Source organism: Entelurus aequoreus, linkage group LG02 (assembly GCF_033978785.1).
Source record: "Entelurus aequoreus isolate RoL-2023_Sb linkage group LG02, RoL_Eaeq_v1.1, whole genome shotgun sequence".
Taxonomy (NCBI): domain Eukaryota; kingdom Metazoa; phylum Chordata; class Actinopteri; order Syngnathiformes; family Syngnathidae; genus Entelurus; species Entelurus aequoreus.
Window position 1 is genome coordinate 72307781 of NC_084732.1, and position 19219 is coordinate 72326999.

A 19219-nucleotide genomic window follows, 5' to 3' on the forward strand; every position below is an offset into this window, starting at 1 on the left:
TTGTTGAATGAGTCTCACTCGTGTTAAAAACATAAAAATAATTCTTGTACGTACAGTCAGAAAGAGAAGCGCAAATTCGACACGGGAGAGCCTACGGATATAAATTACTGCCTTTGCGTTTTTTGAACAAGTTGTTGAACGCTCCCCGACTGTCACCCGGGATCCAAAATGGCGAACGCGTGACGTCACGTCTTCATCCACTAATCAGACGGCTGTTCTCCCACGTGGGGGCGACGCGTTTTGATTGGCCGAAGCACCCAATTGGTTCGGGGGTCTTCTGGAGGCTGTCGCGTCCGCGTGTCAGCGCTCAGTCTGTGTGTGCGTGTGGTTGAGCGCGCGACGGAGGAACCTGCTGTAAGCTAGCTCCTGCCATATTTCACAACTAGCGACATTTTTTTTTTTTACATTTTGTTTTTTATTTTTTTTTATCAACCACTGCTTTTTCACAACATTCATACACGGGACTCAGCGGAAGACATTGGATTTAATCTTAAGAAAGGTTATATATCGAACTGAGGACATCCGCCGCCTCCGGAGTCCAAAAGGGGGGGAAGACGACGTTGGATATTTTCCCCACTTTTCGATGGCGACTTTTACAAGTGAAGGATACTACTGCGGCTTTTGTGTGGATATTACGATTTAACCCGTGCGAGAGGGAGAACGCGGGGAATATCCGTGGAGACAAAGGTAACGCGAGCGACACGAACAGAGCCGCTAACAAGGGTGGCGTTTGTGTGTGTGTGTGTGTGTGTGTGTGTGTGTGTGTGTGTGTGTGTGTGTGTGTGTGTGTGTGTGTGTGTGTGTGTGTGTGTGTGATGACAGCCGACTTTGTTCCTGGTGTTTGGAATTGGACCACCAGAACAAGCCACCGTGTGTGTTCTTTGCACGTCCGGCGGCTCACAACTCGTTACATTTACGAGGAAACAAGCACCGTGTTTGCTGAGGGTGTGATCCGAACCATCAACTTATTATACACCGGAGTTGTTGTTTTGCAGTAACTCACAACAATGGGAATGTATGGATCCCATTTTTTACGACCACCTTCTCACTGGTGTGTGTTTTTTGTTTTTTTGTTGCGTGTTTGTGTTTTTAGGTGTGTAAGGAGGAGAAGCTTCGATGTCCGTGGATTGAGCGCCTCGTCGCATCCGCTAACGGTGCTTTGTCCTCCGCCATCCTGTGCGACCTGGGGAAGGGGGTGGTGGCGGCGGTGGTGATTTACTACACCTGGATTACTTTAAGGAAAAAATAAGACTTTTCCCCAGCGTGAAGGACCCGATATGTATCCACAAGGCCGTCATCCGGTAAGTAGTTGTTTGATTTGTAAACTGGCCTCCTTAAGATTAAAGTACCAATGATTGTCACACACACACTAGATGTGGTTAAGTGTGGAGTACTGTATTTTCCGCACTATAAGGCGCACCAGATTATAAGGCGCACCTTCAATGAATGGCATATTTCAAAACTTTGTTCATATATAAGGCGCACCTATGCATCCATTAGATGGAACTGCGCTAAAGGGAATGTCAACAAAACAGTCAGGTCAGTCAAACTTTATTAATAGATTACAAACCAGCGTTCTGACAACTCTGTTCACTCCCAAAATGAATAAACAGCTGATTTACTCGTGTTACAGTAAATCGAACGTTAGTGCTATCACAATGTAGTAACACTCGAAATAGTGCAGAGCAATAACAATATATCAATAATTCAACGTTGCTCAAACGTTAATGTCACACAACACACAAAATACACATGTAAAGCTCACTTTATGAAGTTATTCCTCATTCACAAATCCCTCAAATTCTTCTTCTTCAGTGTCAGAATTAAACAGTTGAGCGAATACGGCATCCAACATCCGTCTCGTCGAAGTCGTCATTAATGGAGTCAGTCAGTGTCGCTGCTGTTTAGCAGTTCAGTGACAATTCCTGCCTTCCTGAAAGCTCAGGCCACAGTTGAGACTGAATCTGTCCAGGTATTTACGATCCACTGGCAGATAGTGGCGTATGTCGTCCGGCGCTGTCTCCGTCTTGGTGAACGTGTGTTCGCCTTCTGTCATCCACTGTTCCCACGCAGATAGCAGTCTAGCTTCAAATGCCCTGTTGACACCAATATCTAGCGGCTGGAGTTCTTTTGTCAATCCACCCGGAATGACGGCGAGTATTGAATTAAGCGCAGAAGCGTGTCTATTGATGTGATGTTATGAGCTAGCGAATATAACAACTACACTACCCAGCATGCAACGGGAGTGACGAGCATGCGCGGTAGCCCTGAGAATCGTAGTTGTATGCCGGCAGTTAGAATGTGGTTATGAGCACGCTGTGAGTAAACGTTGAGAACTCAGCCAACACGCCTCGTCTGCATTATTTATAATTAGACAGACAACACACTTAATAGGAGCCATTTTGGGGTCTTTACATAAACACACAAATGGAAATGGAACGTCATATATCCCAGCATGCACCGCGCACTTCTTCTTCTTCTACGGGGGCAGCTGCTTAAAAAAGATGGCGGCTGTTTACCGTAGTTGCGAGACCTGAACTTTATGAACATGAAGTTTGTTGTGGCTCAATATACTTGTAAGAATCTTACTTTATTTGTCACCATGGAGGCGAGGATTAGTGATTCATGAGTAGCTAAAACACTGCAGACTGGGGCTGGACTTTAGCTGCTAGCTAGCCATGTCTTAAAGCACCTCCTTCGGTGGGCGTTTCAGTGTTATAACTTCACCTTTATCGTTAGTTTTTAAGCCAAAATGCATCCATTCTCCCTTTTCTGTCTACACACATTGTCTGTTTGTAAGTACTGCGTGATTGTGCGCTACCGAACATGCTCATCTGCTCGTAAACCAGCAATTACACAACGTGACGATGACGGGGGGGCGGTGGCGGATCAGTACTTTTCAGAGGCGGTATAGTACTGAATATGATCCATTAGTATCGCGGTACTATACTAATACCAGTATACCGTACAACCCTAGTGTGGAGAGACCAGAAGTGAGGTTTTGGTATAGAGCATTAACACGTTTAGGAACCTAATTGTTTTATAAGTACAGTGGTACCTCAGGTTTTTGTGAGATAGGCTCCAGTACCCCCTGCGACCCCAAAAGGGACAAGCGGTAGAAAATGGATGGATGGATGGTTCCGAAAGGTCTGACGAAGACCGAATTGTACGAAAACCGAAGCATTTTCCTCATAAGAAATAATGCAAATCCAATCTTTGCAGACACAAGACATTGATATATTGATTATACATATGTGTCATTTAAAGCTGATTTCGAAACAATGTTGCAAAATAGTTGTATTTGTAAGTTGAGACAATGTTGTCCAACGTTGAATCCACGTTATTGGTTGGGAAATAACCAAAATTCAATGGTCCAATCAACATCCCAACCTGACATTGACTAAACATTAAAAAGCATGTTGTTCCAACATTAAGTTTGAGTTGCTCAACGTCAAGACCTAATTCAACAAGTTCTGAACATTGTTTTACTCGGTACGTGTCCTAGTCAGATTTTTCAAATAGTTCCTTTTTTTGTACTTTCACACCTATTGTGAAGTCCTAGTGTCCATGCACACTCTCTAAAGCGACTATTGGTTATACATCATGGGCTCTCTGTACACTGGGGGGCGCTTATTTCCTTTCCGTGCAGATACATGTATTGCTTTTCCGGTTGACCTATGACGTCACACCAGGCATCTGCGTTTCTTTACAAATCAACAGTTTAGCTCCATTGTACCTGATGTCGGCTGTAATATTGGCATAGATGAGAAATTCTACGTCTCTAATGGCTATGCAGATGTTAAATAGCAGACAGCATCAAGAAATAATCCTATAATGCGCTACGAACATGACCTATTACCAAGAATGTATCGGGCCGTATGCAGGTCCGGAGCAAAGAAAGACTGGCGGGAGAGAGTTTTTTTCGAGAAATCCGACTAATTTGGTGCATGGACACGCACTGAATGTCCCTTGTCTGGTGGGATGAATCTGTTCCAGACAACTACAAATATTTTAATGTTCAGAAATAATGTGCAATACATATAAATAAACTTTAACATGTCCTTTACCTTTTATTGAAGACTCTTGTTGGCGTATAGCGGGAAGGGAAGAACCATGTGGACGCTGTTCTGCTCAAATTTGTTTCAAACCTAACTATAAAAGGGTCCTATTATGCAAAATCTCCTTTTCTTACCTTATTATTTGTATTCACCTTAATGTCACGTCCGGCTCATTAAATATCCGAGGCTCGAAGTGGTGGTCAAGTGAGCGTCTGTTGTCAAAGCGTTCAGGGCGGCTTTTTGCCTTTCTCGAAGAAAAATGCCCAATGCTTGCGTTGTTTTAGGGTGTTGGAACCGTTCAAATCGCGAAAAAGATAAAAGTTTCTTCGGAGTTCCTCGAGAGGTAATCATGAAGGCGAAAGAATGCACAATTTTACGAAACGACGATGAGAAAAGTGGCTCTCAAATATAGCTTTCTAGTCCAAGAGAGCAGAGTTGAAGAATGCACAAGTTTGCAGTAATCACACCATTAAATGTTTGTTTAATATACTTTTAATGTTTAGTATTTCTCATTTAAGTATTATCTTGGTATTATTTGTACTTCATCTTGTTTCGGAGTTCTTAAAACACATTTTTGCTGCAAATGTTTTGTAAACCACCAACTTGGCGAGTCTAAATAAAATAAATAAAAATTAAGCAAAACCTAAAAGAGTTAAGCTTTACCAAAGGCAGCAATCATAAATGAAGCTTTCAGCACATACACAATGTTGAGCTCTACAGTTACATTATATTTTGATAAAGACGGGTAAAACTATGCATACTCGTAACGGTGCGTGCAACAACAACAAGGCAAAATGGCCGAAACTTGCAGTAAGCTGTGATCACGTCTCCCTCTTCTTACACAACCAGCCAGGTGTTCAGTGGTGTCTTCGATTATCTTTGAGTGGTTTACATAATGGGAAAGACTTGTTGGCGAAGAGCGGGAAGGGAAGAACCACACGGGTGCTGTTCTGTTACAAACGTAACCATAAAGGGGTCCTATTATGCAAAACCAACTTTTCTTACCTGTTGGTACCTGCTTTTGTGTATTTGGGATCCCCATAAGTCCCGAAGATTTTAAATTAAACCATGGAGGCATTACCGAGATATTTATTAAACAATCTTGCCCTCTTTAAAACATGCTCCAAACGAGGTGCTTGTAATTTGAGACTTTAGTGACATATTTTGCTTTAGTTACATCAGCGGATAACTCCATATATGGTAAAGGTTTACCCGAAGAGATTTGCAAGATTTTGCCATTTTTATTTAGTTGTAATCAATAGTGGTGCGTTCCATTTGTACCGGGAAGTCGGAATTTCCAATTTCTACAACATAGCTGACAAGGTGGATGTTTGTATTCATGTTATGGGCCACAAGGAACTGTTTTAAATAAAGAAAAACACATATGACTCCTTTGGGTAGTGCACACTTAGAGCTATATACTTGCTCAATTGAACTTTAGGATAAGCTTTCAGAGCAGGTACAATCATTGAACACACTGGCCGGACTCTTTTTCTATACTCCTGTGTTAACTAGGAACTTTACCTTTAAAATCCTGCCATAACAGACCTGCACTAAGGATGGGCTATATGGCCTATAAGCTATATCTTGATATAAATTGCAACTCCCTGCGATATTGATATATATATCACAAATTATTATTTGGTATTTCAATGAAAAAGGAACCATTTCAAAACGTGATTCAAAGGCTCTCAATTTGGCTGATCACGTATGCGGTTACATTGCGCCATTTCATATTTGTATTAATCTGCTTTCTAAGTTACTGTTAACATCTAGTTACTTTCTGTTGTAACAAGGTTCTTGCTACACTTCTGTTCAAATTTAATACGCGCTTATTCCTCTGTTTAGATACTGTACATTAGTTTAAAGGCCTACTGAAATGAATTTTTTTTATTTAAACGGGGATAGCAGATCTATTCTATGTGTCATACTTGATCATTTCGCGATATTGCCATATTTTTGCTGAAAGGATTTAGTATAGAACAACGACGATAAAGATTGCAACTTTTGGTATCTGATAAAAAAAAGGCTTGCACCTACCGGAAGTAGCGTGACGTAGTCAGTTGAACATATACGCAAAGTTCCCTATTGTTTACAATGATGGCCGCATGAAGTGAGAGAGATTCGGACCGAGAAAGCGACAATTTCCCCATTAATTTGAGCGAGGATGAAAGATTTGTGGATGAGTAAAGTGCAAGTGAAGGACTAGTGGGGAGTTGAAGCTATTCAGATAGGGAAGATGCTGTGAGAGCCGGGGGTGACCTGATATTCAGCTGGGAATGACTACAACAGTAAATAAACACAAGACATATATATACTCTATTAGCCACAACACAACCAGGCTTATATTTAATATGCCACAAATTAATCCTGCATAAAAACACCTGCGTGTTTGTTATGCTAGCTCCTACCTCCTCTGCTAGCTCCTAGCTCCATAGAACACGCCAATACAATTCAAACACCTGATCAACACACACAATCACTCAGCCCAAAAGACCGTTTACCTAACCCAAGGTTCATAAAGCTTATATATTTTTAAAAAGTTACGTACGTGACGCGCACATACGGTCAAGTTATCGAATGTTTAGCAGCCAAGGCTGCATACTCACGGTACCTGATATTCAGCTGGGAATGACTACAACAGTAAATAAACACAAGACATATATATACTCTATTAGCCACAACACAACCAGGCTTATATTTAATATGCCACAAATTAATCCTGCATAATAACACCTGCGTGTTTGTTATGCTAGCTCCTAGCTCCTCTGCTAGCTCCTAGCTCCATAGAACACGCCAATACAATTCAAACACATGATCAACACACACAATCACTCAGCCCTAAAGACCGTTCACCTAACCCAAGGTTCATAAAGCTTATATATTTTAAAAAAGTTACGTACATACGCAAAAAAAAGCCAAAGCTGCATACTCACAGTAGCACGTCTGCGTCTTTGTCATCCAAATCAAAGTAATCCTGGTAAGAGTCTGTGTTGTCCCAGTTCTCTACAGGCGTCTGTGTATCCAAGTCAAATGTCCTCCTGGTTAGAGTCTCCGTTATCCGAGTTCTTCCATCTTGACTGCATCTTCCGGGAATGTAAACAAAGAAGCGCCGGCTGTGTACTGTTGTGGCTGACTACGTTCGAAAAATATGTCCATTTCGCACCGACAACTTTCTTCTTTGCTTGCTCAGCTTCCTTCTTCATAATGCAATGAACATGATTGAAACAGATTCACGAACACAGATGTCCAGAATACTGTGGAATTATGAAATGAAAACAGAGCTTTTTCGTATTGGCTTCAATGTGGAAGGCATACCCGTGTTCGCCGGTCTACGTCACGCGCATACGTCATCCTCAGAGGCGTTTCGAACCGGAAGTTTAGCGGCAAATTTAAAATGTCACTTTATAAGTTAACCCGGCCGTATTGGCATGTGTTATAATGTTAAGATTTCATCATTGATATATAAACTATCAGACTGCGTGGTCGGTAGTAGTGGCTTTCAGTAGGCCTTTAAGGCGATACTAGAAATGCTCAAAAGCATCAATCCAATACCAAGTAGTTACAATTTACAGGTGCAGTATTGGTCATACCAATGCCAACACTGACACTTAGTTTTCAAGATCAATAAATGATGAAATTCTTGGTCACAATTGTAATCAGACGAAAACACAGGATGGCAATGTAACAATATTTATTAATATTTACTTTATTACCAACTATTGGCTCTGATTTTAATCCTTTGGCTTTCTCCCTAAAGGACCTACTGTGTCCAGGGACCCTTTTCCTGAGTTTAACAACAACAGAAACAACAAAATATTTTCTGATGGTAAAAAAATATAGATTTGATCACTCTAGCATATACAGATATTATACTTAGTATCGTTACTGTTGTAATTTGTGTCGGTCTTCCTACCTCTGTTTACATTCAAAAGCTCAATCTTAGCCGTTCGCATATCCTCCTACAGTGTATGGTATAGCATGTTTAGCTATTATTTGTCATCCAGTGACGATGCTTGTAAGAAAGATAGTTCATTTACCACCATTGAGGTGGGGGTGGGCATTAGTGACTTATAACTAGCTTTGCACTGTGGAGGGACATTAGCCGCTAGCGAGAATGCTACTGTGCATTGAGGATCTGTCAAATTTGCGTGACACAGAATATGTTATCAACATCCATTATCGCAATATAAAGATCAATTAAATTATTAAAAGGTCTTTTGTCGGCCAAAATTATATAAATGATGTCATTGCTTAACCTTCACATGCACCTTTTGTAATTGGCTTCAAATTATTTCTTAAAGTCAATGTTTTGTAGCTTCTTTATAACAGCTTCTTTCTTTAGCCCTATGATGGATTATTTTGCAGCCATATTTAATCATTAGAAGAAAAAAAAGGCACAACAACTAAGTTACCAACACATATATATTTTTTGGGGGAGAACTCAATTCGGCTGAATGTTACGCGGGCAAACTGACCAGTCTGCTTTGCCGTATGAAACCCAAATCGTAGTAAAAGTGGGGTGTACAAAAACGAATGGACTGCTTACAAAGCTAAAGGACGCTACATACGTCAGCGTTTGGCAGAAGCGTGAGGTCATTAAAACAAACAGATATTTTCACCCATGGCATCTCCACACTTTGCAGGCACCTCACCAGCCAGGGCAGCCGGGCTTCAAATTCACAGTGGCAGAGTCATGTGACAGAATCAAAGACGAATTTCAGTTCCTGCAAGCTCAGTATCACAGGTAATGTGAACCTAATACGTGTAAACATCACTGGCTTCCTGTTGGACAGTAGAGAGAGGCCTCTGTTTTGTGTCCCATTCATAAACCAAAGCACTGCCATGCTAATTAAACATAATACCATTTATTTACATGGCAATGCCAGACAAAATATTAATTTTGGTTTCCACAGATGGAGCACAGAATTAACTATTTATTTCTCCTTCTTTTAAAAGTCTTAAAGTGGAGTACGACAAATTGGCCAATGAAAAGACAGAGATGCAGCGCCACTACGTCATGGTAAGGGCAAACATTGTAAAAGTGTCACTTGAATTTATTGTGGCATACCCTCCCTTTAGCCTCAGGTAAGCAGTCACAGGTGTTGCAGAGCTGTGATGTTTTGCAGACGCCATGTTAGTGTTCGTGCCTGCTATGGTGTTGTTGACTCACCACGTCTGTGTATTCATCGGATAAGAAGCGGCAGGCCGGGGGTGCAGCTGAAACCCGAGCAGGGGTCAAATGTCCAACTATTGATTGTGGGGTGTGACCACCCCCCTCTGAGGCCCCGGGGTCCTCTTTATGACCTGGTGTGACCCTTCTCAACACACCCAGCATGACCCATTGGGGGTTAATGACCGCTCTGCTGGCTTTGTGCATGAATCAAAGGCTTTCTCATATTTTTTTGCTCCTTTAACTATCCCAACCGGACACTTCTGACTCCCAGGGGGTTCTAAAATATAAGAGGCACTTGGTGTGTTTTTCATCAGACCATAAGATAATAAAGGTCACTGGTCTGTCTTTAGATGTATTCGGAATAATCCAATTGATTTATTGCAGTCCAACTGTACTGCATATTTTAAGTTATAAGCCAAGCTATTAATCATCAGACAACTTTGAAACTCGTAAATCAGGCTGTGAAGTGTATTTATTTTATGTACTAGACACCATGTCGTTTAATTTAGCTTCCAATACTGTACAATGAAAACAACTACTGTAATAGGTATTTTACACCATGTGGCCGAATTTGGGCGTAGTTAGAAACAGTATAACACAAACGTAATTAATTGATCTGTTGTTGATTTACCCCCTTAAAAAGACATGAACAGTCAATTTTTATGGTGGAATTGAATATAAACAAAATAACCAGTAAAAGCAAAATATACAAACATTTGTTATTGAGTGAAATAAGTACTTGATCTTGAGGTAAAACATTCCTTAGTACTTGATTGAGAAAACCCTGTTGGCAAGCACAGTGATCGGATGTTACTTGTCCTGAAACTTTTGAGGTTGTTGCTTGATAACTTAGTTTTAGATCCCTCCACATATTTTCTATGGGATTAAGGACCAGTGGCTGTTGAGCCCACTCCAGGATCTTAATGTGCCTCTTCCAGAGACACTGCCTTGTTGCCTCGGCCTTCTGTTTTGGGTCATTGTCATGCCTGAAGACCCATCTACCACCCATCTTTTGTGTTCGAGTTATCGTCTTTCTGTCCCCTTGGCAGAGAAACGGCCTCAAAACTGAATGTTTACACCTCCATGTTTGACAGTACGCCAAATGTAACTGCCTGCTTGCTCTTCCACCATGATACGGACCACAGACTTTCGACTGGTCGGATAATTTTTTTTAGGGTTTTATCACTTTCGGTTTTGTCCTGCCTCAAAAGTAATGACAAGTTAGTCAAAACAAAAGGAACAATAGCTCAAATTGAGTCTCAGCAAAGAAATACGCAATACACAAATATGAGCATTTTATGAATAGGATATTGTAACGTCTACCGAAATGTTTTTAGGATGACAATGAGGCGGTCGATCAACAATCGCTTTACTAAACAAAGTGGAATGAACTGTCATCGTAACTATGTCAATACAGCATCAGCATTGAACAACTATCTGTTCTCTCAACAAGCTCTCTGCCACCCTACACAGTGAGTTAAGATGATGCCATAAAGCTCAATTATGGTTTTATGTGGCCACATCACATTCTCCTAAGCTTTCAGTCATTCAGGTGTTGATTGTCAAACTTCAGACGGGCCTGTGCATGTGTCTCCTTGAGCAATGTGACCTTGTGGGCGTTGAATCCATTACAGGGAAGTCTGTTACCAATCTTTTTCTTGTTTTTTTCTCGACTTTGTTGAGCTCTTTAACCATCTCCACCCTTGTAATTCTTGATCCTTCACCTTTCTCAGAATCATACTTACCCCATGAGTTGAAATCTTGAATGGAGCTGCAGAGCGAGGGCGATTGACTGCTATTTTGTATTACTTCCATTTTCTACTGATCGTGCCAATAGTAGTCTCTTTTATACCAAGGAAATTACTAATTTTTGTGCTTCATGGGCACATACAATGCACAGTCTGTGGGGGTCAGAATTTCTGCTGATTTGTTAGGGCAGTGGTCCCCAACCCTTTTGTAGCTGCGGACCGGTCAACGCTTGAAAATTTGTCCCACGGACCGGGTGGAGGGCGGGGGGTATGGTATTTAATTGTTTTTGTCAATCATGTGTGCTTACGGACTGTATCCCTGCAGACTGTATAGATCTATATTGATATATAATGTACATATTGTGTTTTTTATATTGATTTAATAAAATATATACAAATAAAACAAATATTATTTTATTTTAATTTTTTTTAATTTCTTGTGCGGCCCGGTACCAATCGGTCCGTGGAAATGGTGACCATTTATCTTTCAGAATGTCTAGACATATTCTTCCCAGCTTGGAATAAATAAAAAAAAACAATCGGTCCACGGACCGGTACCAGGCCGCGGCCCGGTGGTTGGGGACCACTGTGTTAGGAGATCAAATTCAGTCTCTCAAATTCAAATAAACTGATAACCTTTTAATATTTTCACATTTGTATTTGTTGATATTCTTTTTCTATATTAAATTAAACCTACACTAAGAATACTTGACTGTTCAAGTCTTTGAAAAGGGGTAAACTTACAAAATAATCAGGGTATCTGATAATTTTTCCCACTGTCTCATGTGAAACTCATCACAGAATGTGATATTTCTTTGATCCCATATGTATGTAATTTTAGGTTTGTATCATTGATTAAACTTCTTGAAATTGTTCTATTGTATCTGTGTTAGTGGAAACCACTTGAACAGAAAATTAGTTATTACTGAAATGTTTTAAAGCATGAAGGGAAAGTAGCAACCTAATGTGAATGTGACTATTCATAGTATTCATAAGCACCATATCGTCAATATGGCTGTCTTTGTGTAAATGTGCCAGGCTTGCAATCTTCCCAATTCAACATAATTAGTATGTATACAGTGATTTGGTTTATATCTTGTCACCATTAGTATGCACTAATTATGTATTATGTCTTATTTTCCACCTGCAGTACTATGAGATGTCCTACGGGCTCAACATTGAAATGCACAAACAGGTATGTAGCCATATCTGGCCCTTGTCTGTGTTTAGCCAAAACAGTCTTTTTTTTTCTCCCACTCTTTGAGGAATATATACACACACATGCACACACACACATGACCTTAGTTTTGTACCCTCATCTAGAGATGCCTTTAGGAGGCACAAATACTGGCTTCCTGGAGTGAAAATTCTGACAGGCTAAACAACAACATGAAGGGTGCACCGCCTGATGAGGGTGGTTTGATAACATTAAAGTGAAGTATTTGGCAAACTGTCCGGGACTCTGTTTTAGTGTGGGCTCTGTATTTTCTGTTGTGTGTATGTGCATGCACGTTTCACAGGGGAAGTCTTCCTCCCTTGTGCCAATTGCACAAAAAGCTCATTAGTTCAGCTGCCAACCCGACCGGGCATCCTGCTGTAGGGAACTACTGCTAAAGATGAGAAGGACAAAGAGATCTGCACTTTCATACACCAGCCAAGGACTCACTTCAGTAGAATGGAAGTAATGAGGAAATGGAATTGGTCTTTAAATGCTCACATTTGATTGCAAACTGATTTTGATAACCCAATAACCGACACTTTCAGTAACGGCAGAATATATTATATAGCTCGGAGTTCGCATGAGATCTCATTAGATTGTGCTCAGATCTTCCTAATGTTGCGGCTGGTGAGTGTGATGTGTGTGTGTGTGTGTGTGTGTGCGTGTGTGTGTGTGTGTGTGTGTGGGTATAGTTTGGATTCAGGTGTTGTATCTGAACTAGGAAAGTGAGTACATTCATAATGGAAGTATATTTGTTTGGTTTGATGGGTGATGAGAATATTTTGATCCACATGACAAAATCTGGAAATTCTGGCCTAAAACTGTAACTAAATTATATTTAATCAGCATAGTTTAAAGGGGACGGATGGCCAACTGTTTTTTCTTGTTTATTTCCTATTTCTCGGCTTGTTACATTCTGTTTCGCGTCGCCTTTTCCTTCTAATTTTCACGTCCTTTCCATACGCTTATATTGCGTCCCTCTAGTGGCTGCCCCACTTCACCATTGATGTGAAGTGAATGATGGCCCTCGTATCATTAGCTGTGCAATATGATGAATGACAATTTGACGGCGGTCAGAAAGAGCGAAACGGAAGAGGTGTGGAGACGGCGCTTGGATCTGGAAGGTTAATGGCATCAGTGGAAGGGTAACCCAGCTGGAACAGCAGCCTACTGCACAATTCATCAGGCAGAGACATTGTTGTGGGTATGTGCTGTGTGTATCTGTGCGCACAAAGTTTTTTGTTTTATAAACCAGCTCGATGCCCTCTCCTTCCCACATTGAGTGTTGTCTGTTAGGCACTTATCCAGCAAGGGATGTAGGGGTGGTTGTTCTGTCTGCATGCTGGTGGTGGTGGACAAAACAAGTGGGTTTAAGTGGGGAAGGATACAGGAAAGGAGTGAGAGGCCTCAGGGTAAATGGGTTAATCGACTGGTCCCTGTGTGTGTATGTGTGTGTCCTTTTATTTTATCAATAAGCCTGCTGGTGTCAACGGAGCACTCTGAATAATGCATGATTCCCACCACCTCCCTTATCCCATCCTTGATGAGCGGGTGTTTGTGATGACATCAGCGAGAGGTAAATGGACAGCCTCTGGCCTTGGATTATTGGATGTAGGCAGCCATATTACTTTGCTGTGCTGGAAGATTTATTGCAGTGTGCAAAAAGACATAAAGTCACTTTGTTGTTATCACTACAACGCAGGATAGAGAAGCAGAGTAATAAGTTCATGCACTCTTTTTTGCATATGTACAAATGCTTGTAGCCCTTATATGGTAATGCCACCCATATCATTACAAACATACACGTATAATCACATATTCTGATGCTTCAGTAATGCTGCAGAGCTGAGTAGATGCTTGCGAGGCTGCAGTGTGGGGAATAATTTGTTTTGACGATGTCTGCTATGATGGCAGATACTGCACGCTGAAGGTAATCACCCTCGTTTGCTGTCAATAAGTGATTTTAATTAGTGCAGCTCATTAGGCGGTCTCAGAACCCTGCCTGCCCTGCTGACTTTGGTGGTTGCTCTCCTTTTCCATGACCAATGTTCTTTATTTTTATTTTTATCTCTTTTGCATTCTTGGCATACATTTAGATGACAGTTTTGTTGCTAGTTTTATGTGGCTTCTGTTGCACACTAGGTGGCCTTGCTGTGTGTGTCATGTCAGGACTTGTTAACAACTCTTCAGGGCCTCTTTTTTCCTTTATCAAAACTGACTTCCTGGACAGTGGAAAAGTGTGAGAGGAGAAGCAGAGAGTAGCAGAAAGTGGGCTTATGCAAATGAATAATTTATCCAGGATTCCTGGAATTGTTTGCCAAGGTGATGATGGCCGACCTAGCTGTAAGCCAAAACAAACTTACTTCGCGAACACACAGACTGCCTCTCAAGGGAGGTTGATGGGGTTACTAGGGTTCTCTGTAAGACATGCTTTATTTTGGTAGCCAGGCAGGAGGAACTAGGGGAAGAAAAGTATTGAATACACTTAAGGCTGGGCATTATGGCTGAAAACTATCACAATATAAGTTTTTCATATTGGTCGATCAAAATTTATATTTTTATGATCTACGGAAAATATGGACCAGGAGAAAATAATATTCAATGTAAATGTTAACAATTTTATTTTAAATTTAACCTTCCTCTGATAATTTCCTCAGTTATTAAGGCAGAAAGGAAAGTAAATGTCAATACAAGCATGGAAAACACTCAATCAATCAATGTACACACAATTCTAAAATCACAATAAACACTTAACAGTAACCTATTTCAATTAAGGTGCAAACATAAGGAATATGTAAGAAATGCTTATTAAAGGGTAATAACATAGTGCAAAGTGTAAAATATGTGTATACAAACAAACCTTGGAAGAACTATTCTCTGTAGGTTTACTGCCAGGAAGTTATGGTGTCGATGTAACATTTATTTTGGTCTGTTATTCTTATTTAAATATGAAAATGAATTTATGTTATGCAGTAATTATTATTTAAATATTGTTGGACCAAATAATTTTTTCGAAGTAGCACATTTGTTATATTTCGTTATTTATTTTAGTTATATAGTCCTGCACTTTAGTTATAAATAAATGATAAATGGGTTATACTTGTATAGCGCTTTTCTACCTTCAAGGTACTCAAAGCGCTTTGACAGTATTTCCACATTCACCCATTCACACACACATTCACACACTGATGGCGGGAGCTGCCATGCAAGGCGCTAACCAGCAGCCATCAGGAGCAAGGGTGAAATGTCTTGCCCAAGGACACAACAGACGTGACTAGGAAGGTAGAAGGTGGGGATTGAACCCCAGTAACCAGCAACACTCCGATTGCTGGCACAGCCACTCTACCAACTTCGCCATACCGTCCCCACCTGTTGTTTCCGTACATCCAACTAGGGAACGGACGTGGGTTGAAAAGAAAAGATGAGGGCCGCAAAGGACTACGGTCCGTTTAAAAAAAAAAAAGGAGGTTTTAAAAGTTTTATTGACAATTTCCTCGCTCTCTGCAGCTAGGGCTGAGCCGGTAATACGATATCAACATATAATGTGTTCGATAACATATTCGATATATAGTTATATTTTTGGGTTGGAAAAAACAAGAAATTATGAAGCAAGATTTGTTTAATGAAGTCACTCTCGCTTTGGGAACCCAGGAAACAGGAAGAGTCACTGAGCAATGGAAGGGACACGCTAACAGCCAATGACATAACAGTATCAACTACACTTTTCCCGCTGTTCAGCTGCCAGTCCCAGACCCTAGTCGAGGAGTGCAGGTGAGGGAGAACTTTCCCTCCAGGGCTGATGTTTTCGTCGGGGCAATACCCTTGACTTTACCCCACAATAGGTCTGCTAAGTTTCACTTTCGGGTCGGAATGACGAGGCTGCTGATTTGTGACGATTTGGTTGCTTTATTCTTATTACTGCAGGACACAACCCGACACATTCGCCACCCGTCTTACTGTCCCACTGTGGATACTCTGCATGGAGTGAGAAGAGAAACTATGATATTTTGATCTATCAACTCAATAACAGAAAGTTGTCTTTTGCTTCCCAAAATACTGTGTAGTAGTCAATAGCTTATACACTACTACTACTACTACTATCTGGTGTCTCAAATCTACAACTACCTTTGAATCTACTTTATTTTATTTAGTAATAAAATATATCTTATTTTTGCGCTCATCGTACCTGGCTACCAGACACCATCTCCACTGATAAATAGCACCCTTGGTAAATTGGAAAGTGTTTTACTGTATTTATTTGCAGTAAAGTCATAAAAAGTATCAATTATTGATATCAATCAATATAAAAAACTTATATTGTGTTATAGTATTGGAATGTGATGATCAGTTGATATTCTGAACTTCCTGTTCCGGTAGCTGAACCGGCGCTCGCAAATTTTACTCCAAACATTTAAGTTTAATAATGTAAGGAGAAAGTTTGCAATTAATTTAACAAGTGAATGTCTGGAGTAAATAGCCGGTGCGCTGTTACAAAGACGAGATGGCGCCCACGGCTGATTATAGCGAACTTAAAAAGTCAATTGACACTCTGATCGAGGAAGTTGCTACGATCAAGGAGCAGCAGAAAACCATCATGTCCCTTGTTGTGCAGCTGGATCAAATGAGGGCTGACAATTTGGAGAAAGACAAGAAAATCGCAATTCTGGAGAACAGAGTTGCTGATATTGAGCAGTACACAAGGATCAATGATGTGATCATCACCGGACTTAGCATGAAACCCCGGTCTTACGCACGAGCAGTAGCCCCAGCGAATGGAGGGGAGCCGGCGGAGTTGGATGTTATTTCGATGGAGCGACAGGTGGCGGTCTTCATGCAGTCCAAGGACATACAACTGGACTGTAACAGCATCGAAGCATGTCACCTTTTGCCCAGGAGAGGAACAAACGACAATCCGAGCGTAGTCCTGAGATTTGTCAACAGAAAGCACAAGATCGCGTTGCTAAAACAGGGAAGGAAGCTAAAAGGAACAAACGTATACATGAACGACCATTTGACCAAACGAAATGCTGATATAGCCCGAAAAGCACGCCAAATGAGGAGAGAGAAGAAAATTCTACAAACTTGAACTGCGAACTGTAAAGTATTCATCAAACTCAACGGCACCCCGGAGAACGCCAAAATGCTGCTGATTACAAACATCGAAGATCTGAACGAATATGACGTATGAACTGGAATGTAAGGTAAAAGCGATTAAACACAACCATGACACACATTGACAATACGCAAGATGACACTAGCCACATAATTCAGTTGGTAAGTGAATATGACAATGTACAGTTGAAAGCATCTCAATACACTGAGCACCACCTACAAGACTTGGAACATGATATAGACCCGGACAATAATTTCCTCCTCAATATCGATGAGAACTGCTGCTACTACACCAATGAACAGTACAACCAGAATATTATTACCAAAGGCAAATTGTCTATTATCCATTTCAATAGTAGAAGCCTAAACAGGAATTTCAAGGACATCAAGGACTATTTACACACCTTTTCACAACCATTTAACATAATTGCAGTATCTGAAACTTGGATTAACAGTGAAAAAGTGACAGATTTTGAACTGGATGGTTATGATTTTATTAATATGAATAGACAAAACAAGGGGGGTGGAGGGGTGGCAATCTATGTGGATAACACCTTGAGATTCAAACGTCTGGATGATATGACAACTGTGGTTGATAACCTACTTGAATGTCTAACAGTTGAAATTTGTATGGAAAAAAGTAGAAATGTCATTATTAGTTGTATATACAGATCGCCAGGTACAAGCATTGAACGTTTTACAGATTGGATGGAATGCCTGTTTTCAAAGGAGAGTAACGTTAGTAAAGCTGTCTTCATTTGTGGAGACTTTAATATTGACATGTTAAATCCCAGTAAAAATAAAGATATAGATAATTTCATTGACACAATGTATAGTATGAGTCTATATCCCAAAATCACCAGACCCAGTCGAATTACGTCTCACTCTGCCACTCTAATCGACAACATATTCACTAATGATATTGAGAATAAGACCGTAAGTGGGCTATTGATCAAAGATATCACTGACCACCTCCCAGTTTTTCTGATATTTAATGGAAACTACAGGACAAAAAAACTAAAAAAGCCAACTCAATACAGAAGAACGAGATCAGAGGAATCCATTAGTTCATTTAAACATGATTTACTGGAGCAGAATTGGGATGTAATTTATGAAAATGGTGATGTTAATAGTGCTTACAATATATTCTTGAGAATATTTAGGTCATTTAATGATAAAAATTGCCCAATAAAAGAATGCACCAGTAGAAGAAAATATACCAATTGTCCTTGGATCACAAAGGGATTGCAAAATGCTTGCAAAAAGAAAAACACTCTTTACAGGGAATTTATAAGATTGAAAACAAAAGAAGCAGAAAATAAATATAAAAAATATAAAAACAAATTAACTCATATTATAAGGTTAAATAAGAGAAATTATTATAAGAAATTACTAGATGATAATAAAAACAATATCAAAGGAATATGGAATTTATTAAACACTATTATAAGAAACAGTACCTCTTCAAATAACTATCCAACGTATTTCACAAATGATGGTAAAGAAAATGATAATATTGAAGATGTGGCTAATGCCTTCAATAAATTCTTTGTAAGTATTGCAGAAAAAATCCCAGATCCACGGACAACTGGTAAAAATATGGAGGGATTGTTGGAGAGAAATCCCAATTCTATGTTTTTAAATGCAGTGGGTGAAGAAGAAGTGTTGGATATTGTAAACAAATGTAAGAACAAAATGTCCACTGACTCCAATGACATTAGTATGGCATTGGTGAAAAAGGTCATTACAGGGATGTCAAAACCATTAACATATATCTGTAATTTGTCATTTCAAACCGGCGCATTTCCAAATGAAATGAAAATAGCTAAAGTTATACCTCTGTTTAAAACTGGGAGCAAACACCACTTCACAAACTATAGACCCGTCTCTTTACTTCCACAATTCT

At 40.1% G+C, this 19219-nt stretch overlaps 1 protein-coding gene across 5 annotated transcripts in view; it reads left to right on the forward strand.

Annotated features, from left to right (window-relative positions):
* The first annotated feature begins 300 nt into the window (after positions 1–300).
* The window catches only part of tle3b (TLE family member 3, transcriptional corepressor b), a 75549-nt gene continuing 56630 nt past the window's right edge, over positions 301–19219 (forward strand). For 3 of the 5 annotated variants that reach the window (XM_062031852.1, XM_062031859.1, XM_062031867.1), the window contains exons 1-5: positions 301–687; positions 1094–1301; positions 8705–8805; positions 9018–9081; positions 12133–12177. In XM_062031852.1, the coding sequence (XP_061887836.1) occupies positions 1278–1301; positions 8705–8805; positions 9018–9081; positions 12133–12177 (234 nt within the window). In that variant the 5' untranslated portion in view covers positions 301–687; positions 1094–1277. The remainder of the gene's footprint in view (positions 688–1093; positions 1302–8704; positions 8806–9017; positions 9082–12132; positions 12178–19219) is intronic. The other 2 variants (XM_062031874.1, XM_062031884.1) reach the window with 1 other exon arrangement.